This window comes from Hetaerina americana, unplaced genomic scaffold (assembly GCF_022747635.1).
Source record: "Hetaerina americana unplaced genomic scaffold, ioHetAmer1.1.p SCAF_1, whole genome shotgun sequence".
Lineage (NCBI taxonomy): Eukaryota > Metazoa > Arthropoda > Insecta > Odonata > Calopterygidae > Hetaerina > Hetaerina americana.
In genome coordinates, this window is record NW_027286069.1 from 78937013 (window position 1) to 78960330 (window position 23318).

Sequence of the window (23318 nt, forward strand, 5' to 3'; positions counted from 1 at the left end):
GTGCAGCGTGACGAAATGTGCTTGGAAGTGAACGGCGATTATGTACAAAATTGAAGTAGCTTGGTAGGAAACTAAATCCCTCAATAAAAACTTTTTCTAACGAATATATTTTTATGACCAAGCGGACCTAACTTGAAAAATGAATCTCGTATTCTCAAGCTGTAAATCCTATGAAGCCTACTTACTTAAGTTTACTCGGTGATTAGCGCAGTCCTTAGACCGACCTCTGAAACAACGAAATCCAGCTGATTCATTCTCTCGGAGGATTGCGCGATCCCATGAGTCCTGATTTTCATTAATGCATGTTACTACTGCCCAGCGGAAAATTTATGAGCGTCGAGATAAAAGATTCAAGAGTTAAATTTTACTGTTTTCTCCCTCTAAATTGTATCACTTGAAAAATGACGCACTCGCGCAGAGCTGTTGAGTATTCAATCAGTTTACCACACTTGTTTAGTTCAGTGGAAGAATTCAGCTGCGGATCGAAGTGAGATTATGCACAGAGAAAGTAGGGATGCTCTCCTCCTAGAATAAGCTCACAAGCACAAGCGAAAGTTTATTTTACTCAACTGTATACCTTCAGTGGAAATATAAGTTTAGTATTTACACTGCAGGTTATTTTTTTAATGTTATCTCGAATGCTTAGCATCAGAATATGTTAATCTTCAGAAATTCCAAAACACTTGTTAACGAATAGATTCAGAAACAATAATTGACATTGGTCAATCGCAAACTAAAAACGCTGGCATTTATGTATTCGTTCACGGATTGATATGAATGGCCATCATAACTTATTTTCTCATAATTCTATTTTCTAAGATTTGGTGATCATTTCCTGTCAAAAAAGGCACGGGAAATCCAAGGGAAATTAAACTACGTATAACTGATTAAGTTACTTCATTTTTTTCAATACTGAGACTGACTCACTATCCTCCATCATAATGCTTTCGAGGACCAAATGTTCTGGGTTTCATTAGAGACGGCTCCTCTATTACGGCCGTATCACCAACAGTTCCATCATCTTCGCCTCTTGGGTTCTTCGGGTTAATGAAGATTTCATTCACGTTATCTCCCAACCTTTGTTATGTTAAGTAGGCTGTATATCTAGAGTATGACAAAGTAAAATCACTAGATAAATGCCCAACACGCATGGCCGAAAACATGGTCAGTTAAACAAGTGGTGGGTAATTACTATGTGAGGAAATTTACATGCTGTTATTAATTATAAAAAAATCCACAAGGTAAGCCTGGTACCATACCATAAATGATTATCGTCGCGCTTAACATCGCCCATCTTGATCGAGGCAAAAATCCATGATCTCGGGTTTCCGGGGACAAATTGCAGTTTTCCAAAACATAGAAACTTCGACGCATACTTACGTGCTTGAAAATAGTTCACTTTACATGCCGAGTGAATGAATAAGATGGTATTACTAGAGGGCGAGGCTTTCACCGTTTCCTCCGACGAAGAGGAGTTATACGTACTGTTAGCTTTTGGGCAGTATATCATCAGAATAAAACTATCCTTTGGGCAGTGGAAGTTGTCGCAAAAAGACTTCCATCTCTGTTCTGCCAAGATATACGCGCGAGTACGAAGAGGCTGGGGCGGATCGCCTTAGAGAAGACTCGTTGGAAAATCGAGCGGACCGATAGGTACGTAAACACTTCTAATTTTAATCCGTCGGATCTCCCACAGGAAAATATCATCACTTAAGGGGATAAACTGAAGGCATAATGGTAATATTGCCGAAGTCAACAAGTGAATTTAGATGGAATTTTATTGGAGTACATACAGATTCATTAGTAGTGAGCCCGTAGTTCATTAGTTTCATTTGACGTGCAATTTAATAATGAAATGTAAAACCTACATCATTGGTAAACCAATCTATGACCATTGGAATAAAATGCAAACTACAGATTACTTCTGGGGCCACACCTACTCTTTGTGGGCACAATGTTGTGAAGGAGAAATTTAACGAAGAAGACGGTAATAAATAACTAACATAATACATTAAAAATTAAAATATTCAAATCATCACTACGCCCATGCAAACACTCCCACTCGGCTTATTTGCTGTCTACAAAGACTTCTCCGCATACGAAGTGCGCGTGACTCACACGGGACCATTTTATTGGATATTATACATTAGTTTAATTGTATTAATAACTCCATTAAACCTTTATACATCTTTACCTCTTTGTGCCCACGAAGAGTAACGCCCAAGGCGTTATCTACGTTGGCTTTTTGTAAAAACTAAATTTCTTCAGCATGCGTAAGAAAAAATTACTGCCTTGAAAAAAAATATTATTTCAAGACCTGACATACACCAGGATTAGCATATCCAAAATAGTATACGTACGTCTTCAAGATTGGTACCTTCAGTTTTCCGGAAAAAGTGATAGAAAGCGAACGGGGCTATTAGTGGGTGGGTTAAGGGGCGGGGTGTGGAGAAAAGGCAGGATCTCCACAAATGCGCATGTAAGATCTACGGATTTTCTTTGACTTGCTTCCCAATTGCTTCATGGTGTAAGAATAAATTCTTTAGATATTTCTCAAACCAAATTCACCTCATAAAACAATCTCTGCTCGCCGGGAATTTTGCTCCGGTTGGGTTAATACCCTGCTTCCCTCTTCATTTTGCAACCAAGTTCGCAATTCCCATTAAAACATGATACAATGGCAATTGAGTACGACTTAAGCATATTAAGAAAAAAAGGAGCAAGCAAATGGAAAAAAAGAGAAGAGTGCAAGGCTGGAAGTTCAACGGACAAGCATCTGAGAAAAATAGGAAAGGAGTAAGGTAAATTACCAATGCAAATTAAAATGGAGTATGTAAGAATGGAAGTTTTAAGTGAACGATCTTCAGAACTGAAAACTAACGACATGCTATTTGCATGCATTAAAACTGTACAATTTTAAAATAATAAACTCTACTAGTTTAGTCTTAACTTCCTGGAAGGTTTCAATGTCCACTGGAAAGGTACAACCGTGCTATTCAACAAAACATTTCATTTTATACACGGCATGGTGCCGTCACGCGACGTAAATTGTCGCAGCTAATTTTAATCATCAAATAAAACTTACCTTAATAAGTTGCGAGTTGATCCATTTCGAAAACGTTTTCTTTTGCACATCTTCTCGTTCGTCTGGAAAGAAAATAAAATAATGTAAGTACTTCAGAACATGACTGGCAAAAATAAAATGTCTAATGTTGCGTCAGTCCTTTTGAACATGACAGACTAAAATAAGATGTCTAACGTTAAACCCACCGCTCGATATTCGCAACTCAATAAGTCATAAAATCGTTAGGGCACCTGACACAATACGAAATTCATGAAAGAAACAAAAAAAAATGAAAAATCCATGAACATACGTAAAAACTATTCGCCTCCAACAAAACGTTAGAGCAACAACTTCTCCGCTCCTAATCCAATCCCGAAAAGTTCTCTTCGGTTCACCGTTCCTTTCCACTTGCGTTTGCACCCTTTGCCGCATACCACTCAATGACCTGCCCAATGCTAATTTACAATCGCAAAGTCAATCGCTGGAGAAAATTCGCGTTTTCTACGAATCCCGCATTAAAAAGCGTGAGCTATGCTTAACTCTAGAATGGTACTGTAGAAAGCCGTCGAGTGGACGTGTCTCGAAATTCCCGGGTTCACGGATATTTAGAAACTCGGATTCTCAACTCGAGTACCAGAACGCCAAGTGAAATCCGTCAGGCGGAGGGACGAGGGGGGATCCAAACCCGAGGGTTTTTCAACTACCCAGGCTTTTTTCAACTGCACCTACCCTAGATTAAATATGTTAATCGTAAAAAAACACTTGTTTTCAGACATTAAACCTGAAGAAACAACATATTTACATAAACAGAGGACAACAAAAAGAACAGGTGGCAATGGCAATGAAAGGAATTCGTTAGCAATCGGGATGAAGTACCTCGCGCGAACCCAGGATATATTTCTCCCATATGGAAACTTACACTTGAGCAGCGCTTTTATGGACTGATGGACTGATTCGCACATACATAAGATATTAAAATTCATTACAGTGGAATTAATACGGCCGAAAGGGATTGCGTTCCTTCATATCATTCCTCGAACTCTAAACACTTCGGCAGACTTTTTGCATGAATTTTCGATCTTCAGATTCGGGGTGAGGGATTGGTTGAATCACATGGTAGGCCTAGACATTTCAGCCACACCAAGAGCGGAGTGTCCGCAGCCGACCTGAAGTTGCATTTCTTTGCGTTGGGGTTCTGAAATCGCCCTTCAGCCTCCTCTCAAAACTGCTCATTTTTTAGGAATTTTCGAAAATGAACCACGCATGGCAAAACCAATCCTAGTATAATGAAAATTGAAGATAATAATATTTATAATTTAAGAATCCGTGTCTTGAATCTCGGCTGTGATCAAAGATTTCGGCAAATATCTGAAAAATATCAACTGCTCGAACCTTGCAGTAAAGAATAAGGCGAGTGAGTAATTACTTTTAAATGCCACAAGAAAGCGATCTGAAATACGGCAAGCATCGAGTATTGTGGCCCAGATATTCATTCATTGCTTAATTTTGTGCACCGATTTTAAAAGAAGTATGTCGAGGTTGCAGACATAAATACAGCTATAGCCCAGAAATTACCAAAGGACAATTACTAAAAAGCATACACCATCCAAAATGTAACTTGTGTAACAATGAATCGTGTTTCCTTCTCATCGATGACCTATTACGGTTGTTTTGTCTAGGAGGTGCCGCACCTTGTTACGTATGTATTCCAACAGGTTACAAGCGAGAACACACCATTTAAAGCCGTAGACGTCTTTCACTGGCCCTTATTAGTATAACCATGATAAATGCTTTGAAACTTCCCCAAAGGTGCTTCAGGAAAAAAAAAACTTTATTAATTGGCGTTTAATAATTGTGATAAATGGCAACATTTCAGTTTGTATTTATTTCAGAAATACACAATCATGGAATTAGATTTCAAGGTTTATTAATTGATGGTGGAGCTCAACTCGTACTCAACTTCTAAGTCGCGTAAAATTCACTCAAATTGTGGTAGAGGAGCAGTTGCTTTCCCAATACCGTCGGTTGTTTCCTAGGAAGATTAGATAACTGAATAAAAAAACCAATTTGGTCGAAGTTAGGGGTGCTCAGGGGAGTCGTCCTGCATCAAACCCGGACCTTCCGGTCAATATCCGAATTATTTACCCAGTTCACCACCGCACATCTCATAACTACCTTGGTAGATTTAACACTTGCTTCAAAATTATGTTAAAGAAAAACTTTGTTTCAGTGTGAATCAAAGTACCCATGCGCCGTGCGTGGATTTTAATAATTTAAAAAGTTAATTTTTAAGCCTTTGCCGTCGCTATTTATTTTTCCTTTTTGACGCCCTCCCAGGAGTAGCCGTCGTGGCGCCCACCCCAACGACCGCGGGGGATGCGGCCGCCCGCCATCTCACGGCGCGGGGAGTTGTCGACAGGGAGGGAGAGGAAGGAACGGAGAAAATAGAAGGGAAGGAAGATGAAATGAAAGATGAGAGAATGTGAAACAGAGTGAAGTGAAGATGGAGAAGACAAAGTGGCATTCTGGATGATCCACGGTTGGAGGGCCACGCCAGGGGGGGGCACGCCAAGGGGAGGGTTGGCGACTACGTCCTGGAACGCCGGGCGTAAGCGCACCCAAGCAGTGCATTTACTACAAAAAAAGTAAGTTGGGAAGTTTGCATCTCAACGAGGTGGGAATCTGTCAATAAGACCCTCGAGTAGGGACTTAAATAAGAGGCTATTAAAGCCTTTGACATGAAGCAAGAGTTGTACGGTTCAGTAATTTGGTCTTTGAAGAAAGTTCATCAGCATAGACTGTAGACTTCGGAACTCTGGGTAAGGAAAATACGTGTAAAGGAGGCTGGATGAAATACAAGACAAACGACGAGGTGTTGGCTGGCATTGGGCGAAAGGCGAAATTGTCGGGAATTTTTTGAAAAAGGGAGAAAGAGTGGATGGAGAGATAAGGAAGGATAGCTGGTTGTCGAGGAATGCGACAGACGATAGGATATATTAGGTAAGCCAGAAAAAGGGAGGAAAAGAAAAGTCATCTGGACTGCTGAAGAGGAGGAAACTACGTGTCAGTTGAAGCAGAAGGGAATGCTGTAGCTTTCTTAGGAAGTATTTACTAAGTCCCCCTGGAAGAGTATTTTTCATGGTTCATCTAGAACCCATCTTCCCACGTTAGCCTATTTGCCATGATTCATGTAAAAGGCCATAATTGAACATGAGATAAAATAAATAAAATAAACTTTGTGTCTCAAGTATTTTTCTTTCCAACACGTATAAGCTTCTCGTCTTCTCACTAAAATGTACGATAAAATACGCAAACGGCAGCCAAAATAGTGTAGCGATGGGTAAGATCAAGATGTAAGAAAGGTGATATCAAATTACCCTAATGTGAACTCCGCAATAAACCATAATTAAATGAATTGCGGCACGCCATTCAGTAAATGGCGTACATAACATTTGAATACGATGGAATTTCCCTGAGGAAGAAATCATGGACCTTTTATAGTCAATTTGGAAAACTACTAAGGATGTCCAATCACAATTTCGCAAAACACTCATGTACACCGGAAACCCTAGGTGCATTTCATCCGAGGTCAATTACAATTTTTTTCTAAGGCGGTCCGTTATGACTACTAGGTGTTATCTCCAACAGCAATATCAAATACTCGTAGCACCACTTAGTTTGACTTGATCTTACAAATTGAACAAAATGAAATGTTTTCAATGGCATATACAAAGCGTAAAAGCGAAAGAGAAGAACATGGTACGAATTGCACACTACATAGATTATGAATTTGCTTATTACCACCACCCAAGTAAGATTTAAAAATCACAAGAATGGCATGGCATTATTTTGTTTACGGTCAGTTTTGCACAGATGCTACTGACTGTCGCATTGAAGAAAGCCCATTGAATTGATTGTCTATCTCAACCAAAAAACTTGCCCCTGAAATCATTTCATTCGTTAAAAGGCAAGTAAAACATCATATCAAATAAGTTAATAGCTATACTTATATCCATTCTCGGATATGTAAACCATGTAAATATGTAAACCATGACCATTGTTTTCTTTACCAAAAATCGATTTGCTCAATCAATAAGTCTTTCAATCACTAAATAATAGTTTCATAGATTTGAAAATGTTTTTAAACTTCATAAATTCAACAATATGACGATCTTAATAGAAGTGCTAGCCAACCTGCTGAAACATCGGTTTCTCTAGATGACGCATCCAACGCAAAAAAGTGTCGATGTTTTCAAAATGTTTCCTTGCCAAATAGAACCCCGAATTTACGGCATAGTATCTAATGCTAGAATTTTGTATACAATTGTAACAACTTTTAATATAAAGTCAATGCTGTATTCCGGACCTTTTTAAGTTTGGTGATACATGATTATGGGCAGATGGCAAAGAATGAAAGTCGCATTTAGCATGCAATTTGTATTAACCACACGAAGCCTCACAAATTCACTATGAGCCAGAGGTGAAGTTGAAGTGTCCTATTGGCAAAAGACTTAGAGTAACTATAAAAACGCGAAAATTCAGTTTTTCGGCAGAGGCTAACTTTACTTTTTTATGCACTCAGACTCGAAAATCATTTCCCACCGTCAATATAAATCAACTCAAATAAGAATGTCACGATTAAGTTCAACCTGTTAGCTAGAGAGTTGAATACCCACTACGCTAAACCGACATACTACATTCTTCAGGCTTTTCGTGCGATTTGCCAGCATTTTATGCGTTTTTTTATTTACGACTGCTTTTTGAAAAGTGGCCAAACGGTGACGTCCGCCTCTTTCAAGCATAGCTTCACTCCCAAGTGATACCTACACAGAGAGGAGTGAGCAGCGAAACACCATATTTTCTAAATTCTGGCACAAATTCAATTTTTTTAAAGCAAGTACTCCGAAAAATAAATAAGAATGTTGTCGTCAGAGTGAACTTCTTCACTTCGTCCTTCTCAGTGTTAGCGTTATCAGCTTTTCATGCTACTAGTTCATCATAGTGATCAATCCTGGAGATGAGAACGCCAATTTCCCCTCATAATACCAATAAATTTTTTAACGTTCAAAAGTAAATAACGATGGATCCCGAGGAATAAATGTCTGCAATTGAAGCCAAATTAACACGAATTACCGAACAGAGGAAGACTATTGCGAAACAAAGAAAATGACGAAGTGAGCTGAGTTTATAAAACAGTTGCCCGTATCGCCATTTTTGTTCAGTGCGAACAAGTGAAAGTTATCGGCTTTGTCGGCAAAGGAAAATATTCAATGACATTGGTAATTAGATTGAGATAGACTCCTCGCGACTTAAGTTGGCTCTTTAAGCACCGACCTTCGAGAATTAAACAAATGACTACGCACGCTGACGAGGCAACGCAATAGGAGCTTTAGACTTTCGCTTCTAAAATGTCGATAACTCGATTAAATCTTATAATTCAGGTCACGGCGGGGACTCCATAGTCGACCCACTGTGCTACCAGGATCTATGTACTTAGGAATTCAATTCATTGGCTACTTACGTATACATATATTATTGTTGTGGAAGTATTTCAACCAATAAACCAACAGCAATAGCCAGCAACAGAGGATTAGCGTTGGAACCGAGGCCGTGGTGGTTGAGGGTTGGTCGGCTATGTTCTTATTTATTTAACATTCGAAATCAGTGCCACATTGTGATTGGATTTGCCCAAGAGAAATTAAACAGTGTCTACCCGAAAGAGCGTATCTTTTCAGGGGACTATTATGATTCCAAGACTGAAATCAGCTCGCATCTTTTCCCACGATCAATCGTTCACCTCACCGCCGTGAGGACGAGAAGGTGTCGGGTAAATGCTGTCGGATCCACGGCATGGTACCTATTACAATTTCGAAGAGAGAGCGCTACCAATATGTTTGGGAAAACCGATGAAGATTGCATCATGGTAATAAGTGAGAACAATCAGATACTTCATGAGGAAACACGAGAAAGAGCCATGCAGGCACAATATATATGAAAATAAGCACACACACTATACACATACATTTATTAACTTTTTGTCACGGCGAAGAAATAAATTCTTTGAATTCGACTAATTTGGATGGTCATTGTCCCCAAAGAGATCTTCATAAGCATTGCACGTAGTATTCTAGATCCAACATCTTCCTACAGATCCAACTTTGGTAGTAGATACTCGCAATGATGGCGCAAACATTAAATTAAACAAAAATCAGAAATAATCATTTTTAAAACATTTAAACTTTTTTTCCTTCTTTCTGCATACTGACCCGCATATAACCTACCTTTTCAAGAGCGAGAAAAGGCGATGGAATTCATATCCAGGAGTTAGCGTATTACCAGTCAAGTGAAGTTAAATGCTGGGAACCGAATTTAAACCCAATGCGATATAATCCTTGCTAATATACTTCGCTAATTTAAGTGTTAATGCCTTAGTTATAAAACTAACATTTATGAATTCACACTGAACCCTCACGTGTTTGGTGCATTTCCTCGAAATAGTATTGACGCTTAGAATAACATTTTGTGACCTTTTTTAAAGTTGTGACCATGAAAAACGTATTTTTTTTAACTAAGTGTAACTATTATTTAGAAACGCTATTATTCCTTAATAAAAAATCACTTAAAATTAAACCTTTCAGAACTTCATTTAGTATCTGATAGCCGGTATAAATTCACTGAAAGCTTATAATGGAAGGCGAAACATGAAGGCTTACTACTTGCATTGCAAGAATTTTGTCTCAGGTCAGTTGATGCGAAATCAGTGTTAACCAGAAACAAACCATCTCATATAATACAGCTGTAGTGATTAGTTGGTCCGAGACGACTAAGAAAGTGAAATGTCACATTAATTATTTTCCTGAAAATAATTATTTGAATTTCAAATTAGCTATCAAAAACTTCCCCGGGGCCATCAAAACGTAAAATGCAAACATAAATTGTAAATTACCTTTTTCCTCAAGCGTATAACCTTAATAGAATACAAAAAGGGCAGTAATTGTATTCCCATACAATTGATGAAAAGTTAATAATTAAACGCTTAGCCAGGGGTTTGTTCCATAAACCGAATGAGCGACCTTCCAACACAAATGTATGCATACCATAAAATTAAACAGCAATGTAGTAAATGGATGCATGAATCAGCGTTGTTGATGCAAACCAAAAACGAGGATACATTTTGGCTAACCAATGTGCATACAATTTTAATGTAATTTATCGAATAGGGTACAGCAGAATGGGTTTCGTTAACAATCAACATATCACAAGGAGCAATAATAAAGGCAAGCCAGGGCACAACCGCTCAGCCTGCCCTCGTCCTTGCTCGATTGAAAGATCACACATCTGAAGACTAAGTCCACGAATCACGGGTTACGAAAAATCTCTGATTCTTGTTTCCTCAATTTCAAAATTCCCTCAATCCATCGAAAGTGCAGCTGAGTCTGGTATCGCAATAGGGAATAGCATCAGTAGTCGCAGTTTTTAAGGGGAAATATCACAACTGACAGTATGCATCATTAGTGGTGCTGCTTATCGACGCAAACACCGATATTGCATGGAAAAGAAAATGCTTGATTGAGAAGACAGAACGACGTGGAAAACACTGAGTGGCAAACAGGCAAAGAATTATGAAGAAAGGAAAAGACAAGCGGAGAAGTTCACCGTAAGACAAGATCAATCTACGAGTATTACTGGATGGTTACACTGAACAAAAGAATACATCCAGTATAAAAAGTAGAGGCACAAGTATTTTTTAATTCAGTGATGTATTATTCAAAAGAAGATTCCATGGAAAAAATTTACACTTCAGGCCAATACCCAGCTCAGCCCTATCTTTCGTGAAATCATCAGCAACCACTATTCACCTCAAGGTTCAAACATCTGATAAGCTAATGCGCTAGCTTATCACTTTTCTGGAGCTACTAAATTTCACACACCACTACTACTTGAAGCGTTATTTTCGGCAAAACTTGTGCAATAGTACGTTGCGCGCTTTGATATCATAAAAGTGGTCCTCTGTATTACGAGATATTTCCTTCGCTTCGACTACCAACTCGAGTCCGTCAATTCTGCAAAGTCTATGGCATGAGACACAAAGTGACGCCTCAAACCATTCTATCCATGAGTGCCTTCAAATGTTATCCTGCATCTTTTCCATATTCTTCCACCTTCAGCAAAGACCAAGGGCACCAAAACAATTGAATGTAATACTCTAATGCAAAAAAAATGTTTACTACAACCGGCTGCATGCAGTCTGCTCAAGAGGTGTGACACATACCTCTACGGAGAGAGGACCGGAAAATTTTGACGACCTCAAAATAAATGCAGAAATAAATGGAGAAAGGAGGATAATCTTTTTGAAACGTCAACTGGAACAAGGAAGATAATACCCGAATAAAACTAGGCGGGGCATACTCGTACTTGAACGGAATTTTAAAAGGTGGAGAATTATGCTACTTAGACATCTGTATCATCCGTTGGAAGATGCAAGAAGGAATGATACTAAAAAGAATTGCCGAGAGATTAAGATTTACTGACTGATGAAAAAACCATCACCTTTAAATTATACTAGCCAAGACCTGAGGAACTGGTTGATAAAAACCCATTAGGAAGTTAAAAGTTTTCCATTTCAGAGGAATCGCAAATTTGTCGAAAACTGAGGGAAAAAGATCAGAAGTGATGTAAACTTGGGAGCTCCGTAGATTAGTGAAAATGAAATGAATAGACCGACGGGCCAATGGAGAAGTCGTTCAAAGAGCAAGAGGAAAACAGAAATGAGCACACTCAAAGGAAAGATAATGTATTGTAACTCGTAATGTAAGGAACCACGAAAGCGAAAAATTAAGAGAAAGCCAAGGGTGGATTCATGAAGTGATGGAAGAGTCAGAGAAAGAAGCTATGACGGAATTGGCAAGGAACAGGATGGCTTGGAGCGTGCGTTACAACGGGTAAGTGATGAAGCGTAGGGTAAACATCTTTCCACGATGATAAACCCTTGTCCCCCCGATGCTATTTTATGCTTAAAAAGGTTATGCAATCCGCAAAAAATATCTTAACAGATATCATCTTCCCAACGAAACAATGCCAAATGGAACGCGCGATTTTAAGCTCTTGTTTTCCCTTCGTGGAGCATTGCGGCATTTGGTTCGTGTCGACCTTCGCCAAACGTTGATTCACCACCGTCGCCGCAAAGTGGAAGACCTGCAGTCGGTCTTCGAGGCGTGCCCTCGCCTGGTAGGTGGCCCCTTTAACCGGCAGTAAATTTATTTGGAACTCTAGCTCAAGGTTTCCTCGGCCCACGGCTGAGCCCTCTGGTGGAACGCCGCGGGGGCAAATTCCGCACGTACAGAAGGCATGACTCGGAGGAAGTTAGGGGAAAACTACCTGGGCCAAACAGCACAGCGAAGAAGCATTGCGAAGGAGGCTCGCTCTAATTTCATTATGTCATTTGGTCGATTCGATTGCTCAGTTAATTCGTTCACTCACCCCACTCTTTTCTCCCGTTTTAATCAATTCATTTCCATTTCACTCAGGTGAGGACAGATCCTTCTAAATTCGTTTCTACCTGGAAAATATACTTCTAACATTAGCGCTTCGGTGCCATACACTCATCCCTAACACTGGTGACCTCTGGGTCGCCAGTGTTAGGGAAGCCTCAAATACAGCTACACTACGTATTACTGAATATCAAATGAAATGACGCTTGAGCATTGAAACTAGTTGTACGTGAATAAAGGACAGTGTAAAGATACATTGTATTCTTCATTTAATTAATTTGAATTTTTTTACTATTTACACCTATCCTACGAAGGGCTGGGGTTCAATCCCACGATCAACAAGTGAGCTGGTGATTTGCATTTCACTCGTCCCACTTAGAGAGTAGCTCAACTAATTATCAAACCTGTGATAATTCACAATGATTCGTTTAAAACGAAAGAAAAAAATACACATACGACCCTGCATAAAGATCGATATCCTCTCAGCTGGTTGACAAAGTGTGTTCGCTTTCCGGATTTACTGAAGGTCTCACGTTCGATTCCCTCCTTACGCCTGTACATATATCATAATCAATTTCTATTTTTTGAGTTTCGGTGTGACATTTCTTCAGCAACGGGAGCACCGTAACAACCCAATTATTACATTTTTCTTCCCTTTTATAACGGTGCATCTGCTACTGTTCGGTAGGTGAAATCAAAAACCATCAAAGCCACCTTTCATAAAAAAGAAAGAATAGGTATCTTTCTTTTTTATGAAATGTGGCTTTGATGGTTTTCCTCAACTGATCAAAACGGATTATTTTCCAATACCCATATCCTAAGACTCTGTTCAAACAAAACGATTAGAAAACTGCATGAAAAGTCCCTGAATACATATCCACTGCTTAGTTATAAAATATGTGACCGAATCACTAAAACCGCAAACTAATGGCTGTAATTAAACAAGAGGGAAGTTTTCCGTTACGCCATGTTAACTAAATGAAATACAAAGGCATGAAGATGATATCACCTATGCTATTTGCATGGTGAAATGTATCAGCATAGTATCTGAATAATAATGATGAACCTCATTTAATGTAAGAGGCATAGAAAAACTTCGATTCAGGTAACTTTTCCGATTAGATTAACATGAATGACATAACTTAACAGAAATAATAGGAAGCATAAATATTTTCTCGGCTAGTGATACGTAAGGATATGCTATTTCAAAGAAAATTAGGAAAAAATGATTATCAATGACACGGTGTAGCATAATCGAGCAGTGCTCACAATATCATTTAAGGGCTATCTGTGACTGATAAGGCAGACAAAGTCAAGTAACAACCTCAACCAACCATGCAAGCCACTTCAGTGGCTGACATTTTAAATAATACGAGGAAATGATAGTTTTCTTTTGAATCCCATTTTTGTTCCAAGAAATATTTATGGTATAAAAGTAGAGAAAAGACTAAAATTTTAATCAATTATAAGAATAGACATCCGCTCCATTGATCGGAATGAATTTCTGAGAACACGATTGCACATAGACTAACCTTAAAAATATTTGCGAAGACAGCAACCATCTGGAATATTTACATTCCAAAAACATTAATTCTATAAATTTAGACGCATCGTCAAAATCCTTCGGACGAACTGAATAATGTGTTGTCGATGCAACCAGCAATTTCTAAATGTAATTGAATATGGCAGAATAATTCGCAAAAATCTTTAATCCCAAACAAGATTTCTTGATGGCCATCCAGTTGTTCCTGTAATCATCATCAAACTTTTTTGGCATTTTTTCATTAATAGGTTGCAATCTTTACCCGTTCAAAAATTAGAAAAAAAATTATGACAGTCCTCCATGAATGTTGACAAACATATACACTGAAAGTCAACATCTTCAAACACCCCATTTTAAAAAAATCTGCCAACGTCGTAACCTCCGAGTACTTATTAACCGCTTTGGTTTATACAAAAAGAATCTTATATTAGGGTAGGGAAAAACTAAATAATTTTTCATTTTTCCCATGCAAGTGGTCCATTGCAAATGAAGAAAAATTTTTATGTACGCAATTAAATGGAAATACGATGATGATATCATGAAACTGAACTGCCCTTTTACATCCCGAGTATATGACAAAGATGTGAAATCCGTAGCTGAAACGCGACTGGCTCGGAACGCTGAAATAACATAGGTGTAGACAGTCAGTCATCAATGTGTCTCGAGGAGGGGGGAGGTTTGAGAAAACCTCGTCGCCGGCGGTAAACTCCTTCAACACACAAACAACAAAAAGGAGAATGAAAAACTTAAAGAAAACCTGAAATGACCCTATTCCAAGAAATAATCCGAGGGCGGATGAAGATTATAAAAGTTGTTGTCACCCGGAGTTTAATGTGCGGCCTCCACCCCCACCACACCGATGCAAAGGCATAAAAAAAGAATACGGGAGTTTGACTTAGTGGCATCTTCTTCTAAATAGTCAAGTAAACATTTTTTCTCAGTTAAACAACACATTATAACGTCATGATGTCACCAAGACTGGTCCTAATGGATATGAAAAAATCGATTTCCTCCGGATTATTTTTTTGTTTTTAAAATTGGGCCCTTGAAATAGTTCCTTCTAAAGTAATCCGCCCTCCGAGTCGATGCCGACTCAACATTCAAACCGTCACCTATCCAGTGCTTCCCGCTTATACAGAGTGAATTTACGTAACAGGTGGCATATCGATGGGCGATTTCAATTTAGACATGTGACCTTAAATTCTATAATTGTATTACATTAATAAAACACTTCTTGATAAATTCTCAGAAATTCTTTGTCTCCGCGGGACGCGGAGTAGTCCAGGGGTAGAGCGTTGGACCGGAGGGCCCGGTTCTATTTACGGGCATGCCCCTGTGACACTCTTCAGCTCCATCCACACTGGGTGATTTTTAGAGTACCAGCTCTTTCTGAAAAGCCATAGCCGGAACAAAGAAAATAACTGCCCCACTTTCCCCGATGTGCGAATTTCACAAGCGATCGGGCTTAGTGCTCGGTGAACTCTTCCATCACCTGCCAAACCGACCTTCGGGTTTATTTCTGTGTTTATGGTGTAAACGTATGTGTATGTGTGCTTTTGAGTATTTATACATAGTGCATACATGTTGAACAGCAACGGTGATAACGGGCAACCCTACCTTATACCTCTTCCTCACACCGCCCATCCGAACTCCCCGTTCCCCACTCGCACCTGAGCAGTCTGAGACATGTACAGGTTGCTCCTGGATTGGAGGGACAGGATTAGGCTTCTGTCCCTCCAATCGTATTCCTATTTCCTGCAATATACTCAAGAGTGCTTCCCAATGCGCTCTATCAAACGCCTTTTTGAAATCTACGAAACAGGCAAATACGTCCTGATTGTATTCTATATTCCTTTGATTAGTGATTTCATGACTTCAATGGCATCACGCGTTTCTCTCCCCTTCCTAAACCCAAAGTGATCATCCCTTAAGTAAAAATTTGCTCCACTCTCTTTACTTTTGTTGATGATCCTAAGAACAACTTTATCTGCGTGGGAAATCAAACTTATTGTTCTGTAGTCCTCACATTATGTAGCCTCTCCCTTTTTCGGAATAGGAACTAACACTGCTCTCACTAAGTCTTCCGGCCAGATTTCTTCCTCAAAGATACTACGAATCAGTCCATATAGCCTCTTCCCCCCACATTTTCCTAAACCTTTTAGTAGTTTCGCAGGAATGTTGTCTACCCCTCACCCTAATTTTATTTCATGTCCCTAAACGCCCTTTCTAACTCAGATTTGTGTTATATAAATAAATAAATAAATATATATATATATATATATATATATATATATATATATATATATATATATATATATATATATATATTTAATCCATTCACGCACACTGTGCTCAAGTTTCAGAAAAATGTTTCGGTGCAGACACTAGAGAGTAATTATTGGGGAAAAGTGCGCAGATATGAGGGACACCATCCGTGGTCCTTCAACAATGTATAAGAGGCGGCCCAAGTCTTCGTGCTGGGGAGCCTCCATTACGAATGAATGCAGTACACTGCCTTTTCTCGGAAAATAAATATGGCTCCCACACAACCCATTTCGGGGGACCCGATATGCATTGGCACGAACACACCCAGTAAGCTGTGCCAAAACAGAACACGTGCCACTGATCACTGTTCGTGTAAAGATACCACCGACCCAACAGAATGCCTGAGTTACGGACCCACACCTGCGCTCAATGTGAAATGTGAACAGCTGTGAAATTACGTACACTTTGACAGAAAAGGCCACTTTTTTATGGGCCCTCTCATTGCTGACAGCATTAAGCATGGAAGATCTCATTATCAATTTAGGAGGTAATTAGGCAATAAAAGTGACGCTTTCGCCGGTATACCTGCCATCTTCAACGTGCTTTTCGCATTTTTAGAGAAGCGCTCAACACGGTGAGTGACAATACCCGTAGGCGGGAGAAAATTATTTAGTAGAACAGATTGCGAGGTCCAGTTTTTTTCGTAACTGCTATCTAGGGTTTACTGAGCAACGTTTATTTTTTTTTGGTCATACTTGAACGAAAGAGCACCGAGTTCGTCAATACTTTCAAAACCATGTCGTAACGATAAGTCAAATAAACACCAACTAAATTAAACATAGCACACAAACACAGCAGAATGCATAGCTATGCGAGATCCATTCAATCCCACCTGCCCCAGCACATTTCCTCTTGCAGAATGCTTTACTACTTTACCATATTCCCGTTCGCTTTCACAATGATTATTCACCCATATGCACGATGGAAAATAAGATGACATCAGCGTGACGTCACGTTCATTCGTGATTTATTTAGAAATTCAAATTCATTCGGGTGATCCATCACAGGACAAATGTATTTATCCACACTCCGTTTCACTGCCTAACATGACATTTTCACAATTATTCACATCCGAAATATATCATCTCACCGCTGTTTTTTTGTACAAATGCTGATTGTTCCAATTCGTGAAAGCAGTTGAGGGAAGGGATTTCCCATCTCATTACAACGTTCCGCAAACCAATGCAGACAGTAAGTAAGGCGGACTATAAAGAGTAGGCAACGAGCATGCCGAATGTCTCGGGTTAGAAACCCACCCGAGTCGGAAATTTGATGAGTCATACCGCAAAAGTGAGGATAGAGAGAATCGAGAATGGCAGTTAAAGGCCGTTTTCACACAAGTTTATTTTTCAAATTAAACGCAGAAGACAGGTTAAGAGATAGGCATTGGAAGGGCTTCAGTTGACAATGATTAGGCCTACATTTCAACAGAGAAGAGTCACTATTTTAATCATGAGAAAATGACTGATATGTCAGGGCTGAGTCTGAATGAATAAAAAGGGTTATTGGGGTGGAAGATGAGGGTAGGTCACACGGAGGGTAGGTACATGGCCGTACTTAGGATCACAAAGGGAGAACTACAGAAGTGTTTCGGAGAAAACCTGTACAAAGAGTAAGGAATTGATGGATTCCATAAGTAAAGATGAAAACAAAAGATAAATGAAAATATTGATATTCGTACCTGATGATGCCGCAAGTCGGTGAAACGCGTTGTACCGTATAATAAAATCTGTGGAAAAGTACGAGTCTTTCTTTCTATTTCAATAATGAAAATATTGATGTTTGGCGTCGCCTTGGATAGCTCGAAACCTATCTATGAGAGAAGAGGATGAGCGTAGAGAAGCTACTTGAATGTAGGTATTACCAAGTTCGGAGCGAATAATCTGGGCAGATAAGAAGTATTGAATATAATAGTGGAAGATAGAACGTTATGGGGACATTTTAACACTAGGCGACGCAAAAAGTGGAGGGAGAAGATTCTGAGAGTGAGTGGAATGCAGTCAGCTGTCATGGAGGGGAGAATGCTCGACAATCGAGAAAGAAGGTGGCAAAGAACAACTCTCTTGGAGGAAATGAATGAGGGTACAGAGGAGGAAGGGCTGAAGAAGGAAAATGGCACGAGGAAGGATGTTTGAAGTGCTTGCTGAATGAAATTATTAAGAGCATTTGCGATGCTATAATTGCTGCTTAAGTGTTCGCCAACAAGGATACCTAGAGCCAGTTACTTACTTTGAATGGAACTCGTTTTATTGATCATACAGTGTACAGTGAAAAAATATTCTTGGGTCACCGACAGTTAACGAAAGATATTTACGTCTGACAATATTTCCCTCGCGGCATAATGAAGACCTTCCTCCTTATATATTTTTTATCAAAAAAATTGGTCCGCGTAATACTGCGCGGGTAATAACACCTGTATATTAAACGTCATGGAACGCCATTTATATTTTTACAGCATAGGTCACCGACATCACAGCACAAATGTTAAAGAGTTCAAATAACAAATGTCTTCACCGAGTCACTGAAAATACCAAAGTTTAGCTTTCCAAATAAAATACCAATCAAATTTTAAAATCACATAAAATCGTTAATATGTTTTACGCTTTCAAGTAATTACACCTTTCTCATAAAAATACAAATTCATTCATTTTAATTGTCGACAAAATAGCAATCCCGATAACTTCTGCTTTGAACATGCACTGGAAACGCACGCACATAATACAGTTATCTGCATGATATCCAAATATAGTACAAAGATCAGCATAATCAATATAAATATACCTAATTAAGCTTAAACTCAATCATTGCGACTATAGTCCTTTGTATTAAATAAGCACAAAATTCACCCCGTTTTTCACCATCTTTCAATTCTGCACGACCTGGATTCCGTTGCCACGCAACATCACCAGGTGAGATCTGATGATGCTGCGTCGCAACGAAACGCGGGTCGTATAAAAAATAAAAGTTTGTGAATAACCAAGTGAGATTTGTGCCTATTTAACAAGACGTAATTCTCCCCAAGAGACGCCATATACCGTTGATTAACCGGAACCGTTATCTTTCTTGTGAATATAAGGGATTATCAATGCGAATTTCGAAAAATGTTCGAAGTCCGACGCAAAAGTCGAAATGCCGTTTTCGGACTAATGCAAAATGAATATTAGTGGTCGAAGCACATCTTTCCTCTCAAGATTACATAACATGCGCACGAGACCCTGAACCCCGAAAAATGAAGACAAATGCGTTTCAAAGTCACGGTTGCCGGCCCAACCCTGTCACAATGGCACGACCGAACGGCGGCAGGTCAAAACTTTCCCTACGTGTCCCTCCCGGGCGCCTATTTATTGTTTGGCACGACGCGAAGGATTTACGGTTGTTTCGATGAGCTTGGTCGGGAGTGGACCGAGGGGGGTTGGGGTGGAATCGTCGCCGGACAGGAATCCTGCGGTAAGAGCGGGCTGATGGAGTGCCTCGCCCTCGACCTCATCCACCACCACTTGTCCGGCATACCGGTACTCGGGAATCGCAGGCACTTCTTCTGGCCTTTCACTCAACGCCAAAAATATGCAGCACCACTAAACCAGGAAAAATCGAATTACAAGTGGAAGCATGGATGCATAGTATGGTATTGGGAATTCTTTATTTTATAGTGAAACGACATTAGAGATTTCACGACTTTCCTCGATTGGCTTCGTTTGGTAGATATCTGACATTTTCGGTGGCGAGGAGCGCTTTCTTTGTTCGGAAAACGAAGTGCTGATAAGGTCAAATTTAATTGGTCCTCGGTTAAATCATCTCTTCAGCGTCATCATTTCCAGGGAAAGGTGTCAAGTTAAATTCGATGTATTTTATTGGGTCCAGAATTTCTTATAAATCCTTTTCCTTCACTTAGTGCCATTAAAACATTACAGGGCTAGTGTGGATGAAGCTTTACTACCTCGTCAATGTAAAAGGAAGGATTATTAATGAGATTTTCGACTCTCATCCAGAGCAGTCAGGAGGAATTAACTTAAGGATCTGATCCATTGGTATGCAAGTAGTACCTGACGTTAATCCCTCTATTTTATCTATCCCAACTGCCATACCTCGTTCTCGGAAACGTTACGGTTCGTAAAGTAACAACACGGCACGCTTACCTTTCTAGTACATAGGGGAAATTTTGAGTATCGCAAGCATATACACCAAAATTAAAACAAGATTTCTCCTCACAGCACTCAATAAACTGTTGTCAGTCCGGTCTACGACTACAAAGGGTTTCGATACAGGTTCTTCTACATAAAGATCAGTTTTGCATTCAGAACATTTATATCGCCATTCGATAAGGAACAGACGGAAAAATTTCAGTTAAAACTGAGAATCAAGTATTTCAGAGGAGATGGAGCACGTCAAACATGACGTGGAAATAAATTAGAGGTCAGTTGCATGCAGGATGGCGAACTTGAGCCCGCAACCACGTGCGATAACTTTAAAGACTGTACATAAGCTTGCAAGTGTTGTGGTGATGGAAAAATATCTCTCCATGAGCTCCAGTAACTAATGTGTGTGCACGATTACGATTTCGACTAGACGCATACATTAACAATCAAAGAGCATATGATAAGAAATTAACGATTGGGACTATGAATAAAGTAAAGAAGGGAAGGGTCAAGATTTCAAAATGGAGAGTGATGTTTTATGTTCAAGAAGTTCTCTTGGATTTCCCACCGGGTCAGGTTGCAGTACACCGACGTTTCGAAGGCTGACTCTGCCATCGTCTTCAGGGTGAAGTGTCTCTGCAACGTCTTCACCCTGAAGACGATGGCAGAGTCAGCCTTCGAAACGTCGGTGTACTGCAACCTGACCCGGTGGGAAACCCGAGAGAACTTCTTGAATACCATACGCCGGGAAAACCTGAGATCCTTGATGTTTTATGGTTCAAAAAATTGCTATTGCTCGGAAAGGTTATCGAGTTGTAAGAATGGAGAAAGATGATTAAAAAATAAGGTGAACATAGAATGAGAAGAATGAGCAAGAGTTTGTGAAAATGACAAGAGGAGGGAAAGGAAGTTGGCGGAGGAAAATCGAAATAGACAAAAAAATAAATGGGGGATAACGAGGGCTAACGGGATGGGGCAGGCTGCTAATAAAGAGAGAAATGGAAAACAAGAGATGAATGAAATGAATGTACATTTTTGGGGGAAGGAAAGAAAAAAAAATGTTCAGGTCCTGATGTATGCAATTGTGTAAGGGAATTAGTCGCTACATTTTTTATGAACAGGGTGTGAACGCATTCAAATGATCTGTCCAAACACTAAATTTGTACGGTAGATTACCTTTACTTATAACCGGATAACTATATCCCTTATACGCTTTTTCATTACACACCGAGTTAAACAAATCGTACAAATATCGAAATATAATTCGGTATTTTATAACTAAAATTATCATCATTATATTCAAGCGAGAAGAAACTGACGTATGTGAAGTATCCTGAAAAGTTAAAAATTTCGAAAAATTTGAAGATAGACAACAGGGATCAGAGTTCAAATCCTTGGTGAACTACAGACATGTTCACATAATTGCTAAGCCATTTCGAAAGCTATATTTTCCAGGAAAGGGGCAACTGACTTTTTCCAAAAATTAACAGTAGTGCAGAAAAAGTATTCCCCAATATCGCCACGCTACTTAGCGGCAAAAGATATGACAGGATAGGAGCGTGACGAATCAGTACAGAACATGAAAATGTGTTCCTTTGGAAGAATGACTCAGAAATACGCGAGTTGGAACGAGTTACTATGGAGGAAGTTCTGTTAAAAGCATACAAAGAAGTGAGAGGGAAAACCCAAAGCCCAAAAAAAGCAACGGGGGGAAATGCTCATGAAAACCAAAAAATGGCAGGACTACAAAGAGAACCACTAACGACCATGGTATCTTATTTATGCAATGGGCGGAAAATGTCATTTTTCATATTCTCCCAAGTTAAGCGATAGAACGTAGAAATTTCCAAACTGGGAAAATCAGCCGTGACCAAAATCTTTTGATGAATCCATTGTCTCAAGCTTTGTCGGATTCACCTGGACCTTCTTTTGCTGAAATGCTTCATTAAGCCTTTCTTGTCTTACCGCATCCACTACTTTAACCCTAATTTTTAATGGGTCTAGCGGTTATTCATTGTAACTGGATCCAATTCCATCATTGACATTCCGCTTACGATTATTCTCCGATGGGTCTCATTCAGTTACATTGTACCTAATCACTGAATACGTGATCATGTAAAATTCTGATTGCTTCTCCGCCGTAAAAACTTCATAGCGAGCGAAAACTTCTCGGGCCGCAAGAGGTTGCCGGGAAGAAAATGATATTTTACAAATGCCGACCTCCTGAAAAAAAAATTAGCAATAAAATACATATGTGATTTACTTGATTGAACCAGTAGTAGTAGTAGTTTTGAGGGGAGGCGACCGACAGCTAAGGTCATTTGCGCCATAGGGGATGGATAGGAAAGGATGAAGGGTGGAGAGAAACCCGGCGTCGGCATTAGCCTACTCTTTACGAAAGGCGCCAAGGGGTCCGCAGTTTAACGTCCCATCCGACGGACGGCGTACTCACTCAAAGTGCCCTCCACAAAGCACCTCAAGTAGGGATCGAGATACCTCTGAAAAATATTCAACACCGCCGGGATTTGAACCCGCGCCCTCATGGTGGGAAGCCAGTACGTTAGCCCCCGCACCATCTCGATCCCCCCGATTGAACCAGTGTAAGCGATAATTTTCCACAGGCTCATTATGCCTGATAGGGTGAATGTAGCTGACGATAAAGACGGCATGAGAACCGAACCAGTTTCTTCCCTTTGACTAAGCACCTTAACTTGCATTTACGTTGGAAACCTTTCGCATAATTGATGAAATGTTCATTA

General features: G+C 39.6%; 1 protein-coding gene across 1 annotated transcript in view; it reads right to left on the reverse strand.

The window, feature by feature from the left end:
• The window catches only part of Dys (Dystrophin), a 479719-nt gene that overhangs the window by 338524 nt on the left and 117877 nt on the right, over window positions 1-23318 (reverse strand). The window contains exon 2 of the mRNA XM_071591999.1: window positions 3086-3147. Within this exon, the coding sequence (XP_071448100.1) occupies window positions 3086-3147 (62 nt within the window). The remainder of the gene's footprint in view (window positions 1-3085; window positions 3148-23318) is intronic.